This window comes from Arvicola amphibius, chromosome 14, assembly GCF_903992535.2.
Source record: "Arvicola amphibius chromosome 14, mArvAmp1.2, whole genome shotgun sequence".
Classification (NCBI taxonomy): domain Eukaryota; kingdom Metazoa; phylum Chordata; class Mammalia; order Rodentia; family Cricetidae; genus Arvicola; species Arvicola amphibius.
This window is the reverse complement of record NC_052060.1, coordinates 8070053-8074389: the sequence shown is the minus strand read 5'-3', so window position 1 is coordinate 8074389 and position 4337 is coordinate 8070053. Positions and strand designations below refer to the sequence as shown.

Here is a 4337-nt window from a genome sequence, read left to right as displayed (position 1 = left end):
TTTCCCATTGCTGGGGACGTCACAGGGTAACCTGTCACACGCAAAAGACATTCACACATATCTTTACCAGGAGGGGGATGTCCTCTTACCTGAGAAAGCCACTGTTCATTAACAGAAAACAAAAGTGGCGATATCTCTCATTATCAGTGGTCTTGATTCCCCAGTGAGAAGTCACAGAATAATAAGAATGCATAATAAAGCAGGTTCCATCCTTCAGCTGCCGCCAGAAACACACCTTAACAAGATGGGTAGTGGTTGCTTCACAGTAAAGCCTTGAAAATAGACATTCCAAACAAATGGACCAGGAAGTAAGCTGGTGTACTTGCTTTTATAGCTAACAAAATAGACTTCAACTATAACCTAATCAGAAGAAGTAATATTCATCCAATACTCATTAAAGCAAAAGGGATCAAAGATAAACAAAATAGGAAACAATAGGTTTCTATTACTAAAAGGAAACCAAGATGAGACATGTATTTTAAAAAGACAGAAAAACCCTAGCAAAATAGCATAATCACTAACAGTCTTCCCACCAAAAGGGCCCAGGACCAGAAACTTTTGGCATATTGACCTACCTGCTATTCAAAGAAAAGTTAAAGTACTTCCTTCTCCAATTATTCCAGAAAATAGAAAAAAGGATCATTACCAAATTTATTTTTTCCTTTTTATTAAAAATTTCCACCTCCTCCCATCCACCCATTTCCTTCCCCCTTCTCCCAAATTTATTTTATGAGCCAAAATTACAATGATAGCTAAATCACAGACAAAAATATTATGAACACTGATGCAAAAATACTCATTATATAATTACAATCTGAATACCATAATATTCTATGATTTTATCATGATGAACTATGCTTTGTCCCAGATATGTAGGGATGTTTCAATGTACAAAATTCAAAAAATCTATTGAGCATATATGGACGGTTGCCTTCAGTAGAAATATACAACATGTCTTGGCTCTTTACATAGAGCAATGTGTTTTCATTCCTGCTGCATCTACTCTTCTTTGTCATCTGCTGGAGAAGGCTGTTGCAGTCTGCAATCATCTTTAATCTTTGGACAATGCAGCGCCAAGATACCCTAGAAGATTTCCTGCCCAACAACCATAATCTTTCTTCCATTATTGTGGAGACTCAGTCCGAATTTGTGATGGTTATCTTGATCAATCAGCCTCCAAACACTGTTATTTCCTTCTCAGCCTGTTGTTTTAAGGACATCAGAAGCTCAATGGCTTGGGAGAAGTCTGAGCTTCCATTCAGTGGAATATTTGTTGTGTCTACAGACAGGGGCATGGCCCCACACAACCAATCACTCTAGAACTAAAACTTCCAGACCTAAAAAACCTAAAACTATGGGAATGGGAAGCAAAGTTTTTCCCCAGGAGTCGCTAGGGGTGATAGTGAGAGGAGCTATTCCCTTTTCTACCTCTTAATGCCTGGACCAATGGACATGGGCTAAGGAGAAAGCTGCCTCCTACACAATCCTGACCCAGCACTAGAGGCTGATGTTACTTCTTTAATCTTTCCTTGTGTCTTGAGATGGCCAGTCCATCTTTCAGTCCTGACAGATGCTTCAGGAAGTTGGTGAACATGGGAATATCAACTGAACACATCATATGCAATGCAATAAGCATAGGCACAAGCTCTCATATCAAGGCTGGGGGAGTCGACCCAGAAGGAAGAAAGGGTTCCCAAGATCAGACAAACAGGTCAGAGACTCCCCACAGTCCTACTGTTTAGGAGTCCCACAAAAACCCCCGAAATAAACAACCACAGTATGCATACAGAGGACATAGTGCAGACCCATGCAGACTGTGTGATTGCCTCTTCAGTCCCTTTGAGTCCCTATGATCCCCGTTTATCTGATTCTGTGAACCCTTTACTGTCATCAGCTGCTGGAGAAAGCCTAACTGATGGCAGCTGGGCCAGTCACCAGTCTCTGAGTACAGTTTCATTAGGTATCGTTTCATTAACATTTGTGTGCGTGACTGTGAGGACCCCGCACAAACTTCTGCAGCTGAGCAGGACTGGGCTTCTTCTAACAGAAACACCACTGGAATCCACAAAGTCATTCTACAATTTTTATTCCTTTTATATTCTATTGCATTTGGGGTAAATTTTGTTTACGTGACTGTACAAGGGTCCTCTGCAAGAGGAACAATTGCTTTTGCCCACTGAGTCATCTCTCCAGTTCCCACAAATTGAGTTTGGGGGAAGAATGTCTTCATTCTGTTCCCCTTCTCTTATAAGAAAACATTCCCATTTGTTTTCTCCTTTGCTCTGAGCCCTTGATCATATGTTCTGCACAGTTCTCTCCAGACAGGTTTCTCCAAAGAAACCCTTTTGGGAAGTGCTGGGGGCATTAGCTAAACTGAATCCCAGTTTCCAAATCACTGGACCAAAATCAAACCAGTACAGCAACAGAGGAGAGGTTGCAAAGAGTCCATCAGAGTTCATCCCTGTTCCTCCCCCACCTGCCATTCTGTATCACCAAAAATAAAAACCTAGAGATAGATATTGGGGTCCAAACTGACAACCAGAAAAGCAAAGCAGCCAAGCCACTAGAGACATCTTTCCTCTATTAAGGCTGGGTGACTGTAGAAGAAGCAGATTATTAAACCTCTCTCACCCCATTTTATATTACCTCTAGTGCTGGGATTCCCTAGGCTAGGATTGAAGGTGTGAGCCACCACCACCTGGATTTGTTACTGCATTGATCTTGTTTAGATTAAGGTGCCTTTAAACTCACAGAGATCCATGTTACTCTGTCTAACAAATCCTGGGATTAAAGGTGTCACCATTGCCTGACCTCCCGTGGCTTTAGCTTTACTTGTGGTCTTCAGGCAAGATTTATTATTTATCAAAATACAAATAATACACCACTACAATATTCAAGTCATTAATAAATGTATTAAAGCACTACTAACTGTGTTGTCTTTCCCCAGAGTTGTTGTAAATGCTGTATGTACCGCATAGTCTACCCAGGAGTCATTGGTATCAACATAGGCCACTGCTTCTGGTATACACATGTAGGGTACCGGTGACAGGTTCCTGGTCTTGCTTCAGACGTTTGAGAGGGGGCTCCAGTAGATTGCATTGAGCAGAAGCCAGGGAGCTGTATGCTTCAGCCACCAAGTGAGGGTATGAATCCACCATTGTCTTCCAGTCTCTGGTCTGAGAGACCTCGGAAGCATGAGCTGTAATAAAATTCAGCACCTGTGTTTTCAGCTGCCCTGTCCTGTGGAGGTCAGCCAGGAAGAGAGTGTGGGCAGCAGTCTCCACAGAGAGGTCCCTGAAGAGGGCACTCTGGCACATGACCTTCAAATGCTCCGGGCCATACTTGTCAGCAGCTGCCAGCACAGCATCTGCCATGCTGTGGAGGACTGGTTCCTTCCCGGTGTAAATATAGCTCATCATTGCCTTGAAGACATCAGGTTCCAAGTCATGAATCTCAAATCGATTCTTTCTGCTCTCCTCCGTGTCATGTTCAAACATGACTCTGAAAACTGGACAGTGAGCAGCTAAGATGGCCTTGTGAGCCTGGAATTCCTGGCCAGCTACCACGAGGCTGCAGTCTGTGAAGCTGGAATTCAACCACAGCTGTCCTAGATCAACTCCTAATGGGCCTTTGGGAACCTGGATTCTCTGCTCCGTGCTCTCGTCAGGGATACTGTAGGAGTACGGGACCAGCATCCCCAAGCAGAGGAGGGTGAACTGGTCTTCAGGGAGAAGTCCACGAGAAGGGTCCAAGAGGAAATCTCGAAGGATGAACATTTTGTAACCGCTTTGGTAGCCTGGCAGGAAACTAAAGTCTTTCCGGCTAGTCACAGGTTTGTTTCTTTCTCCTTTGGTGTTTATGATCCAAAACTTGAACCGTACATTAAGGGGACTCTTTGTAGAGCTGAGCAACTCTAGGTTAACTGACAGGTAATCTGTGCTTTCTTCATCGACGCCCTTAGGGTGAACTCTCAAACACCATTTGTCATCGTCTCCTATTGAGAAAGTTGGGCTTCTAATACTGTCCCTCATTTCCTCCAGAATAAAACAGAAGTTGTGGATGGTCCACCTGCAGGAGAAATTCTGGATGTTGAACAGTTTATAGTCCCAGATCTTGTCTATGGCATCCTGCGACATTTCTCCTGAAGGTAGCTTGAAGGTTAAACTGGATCCAAAATGAAAAACTAGGATTTGTCTTCTTTTGCCCTGTAGGATACAATAAGGCATGATATATACTTTTAGCTTCTGTTTCTCCTCTGTTCCCTCTTTTATGAGCTGGAAAATTGAGTCTTTGAAAGTATCCAGATTTCAATTCTAGTTTCCGTGTGGGTAGACTAG

At 43.0% G+C, this 4337-nt stretch overlaps 1 protein-coding gene across 1 annotated transcript; it reads right to left on the bottom strand.

Moving 5' to 3' along the window:
- Positions 1-2999: 2999 nt before the first annotated feature.
- On the bottom strand, positions 3000-4136 carry LOC119801220 (speckle-type POZ protein-like). The gene has a single exon (XM_038311706.1). The coding sequence runs from the start codon at positions 4134-4136 to the stop codon at positions 3000-3002; it is 1137 nt and encodes a 378-aa protein (XP_038167634.1).
- Between the last annotated feature and the right edge of the window lie 201 nt (positions 4137-4337).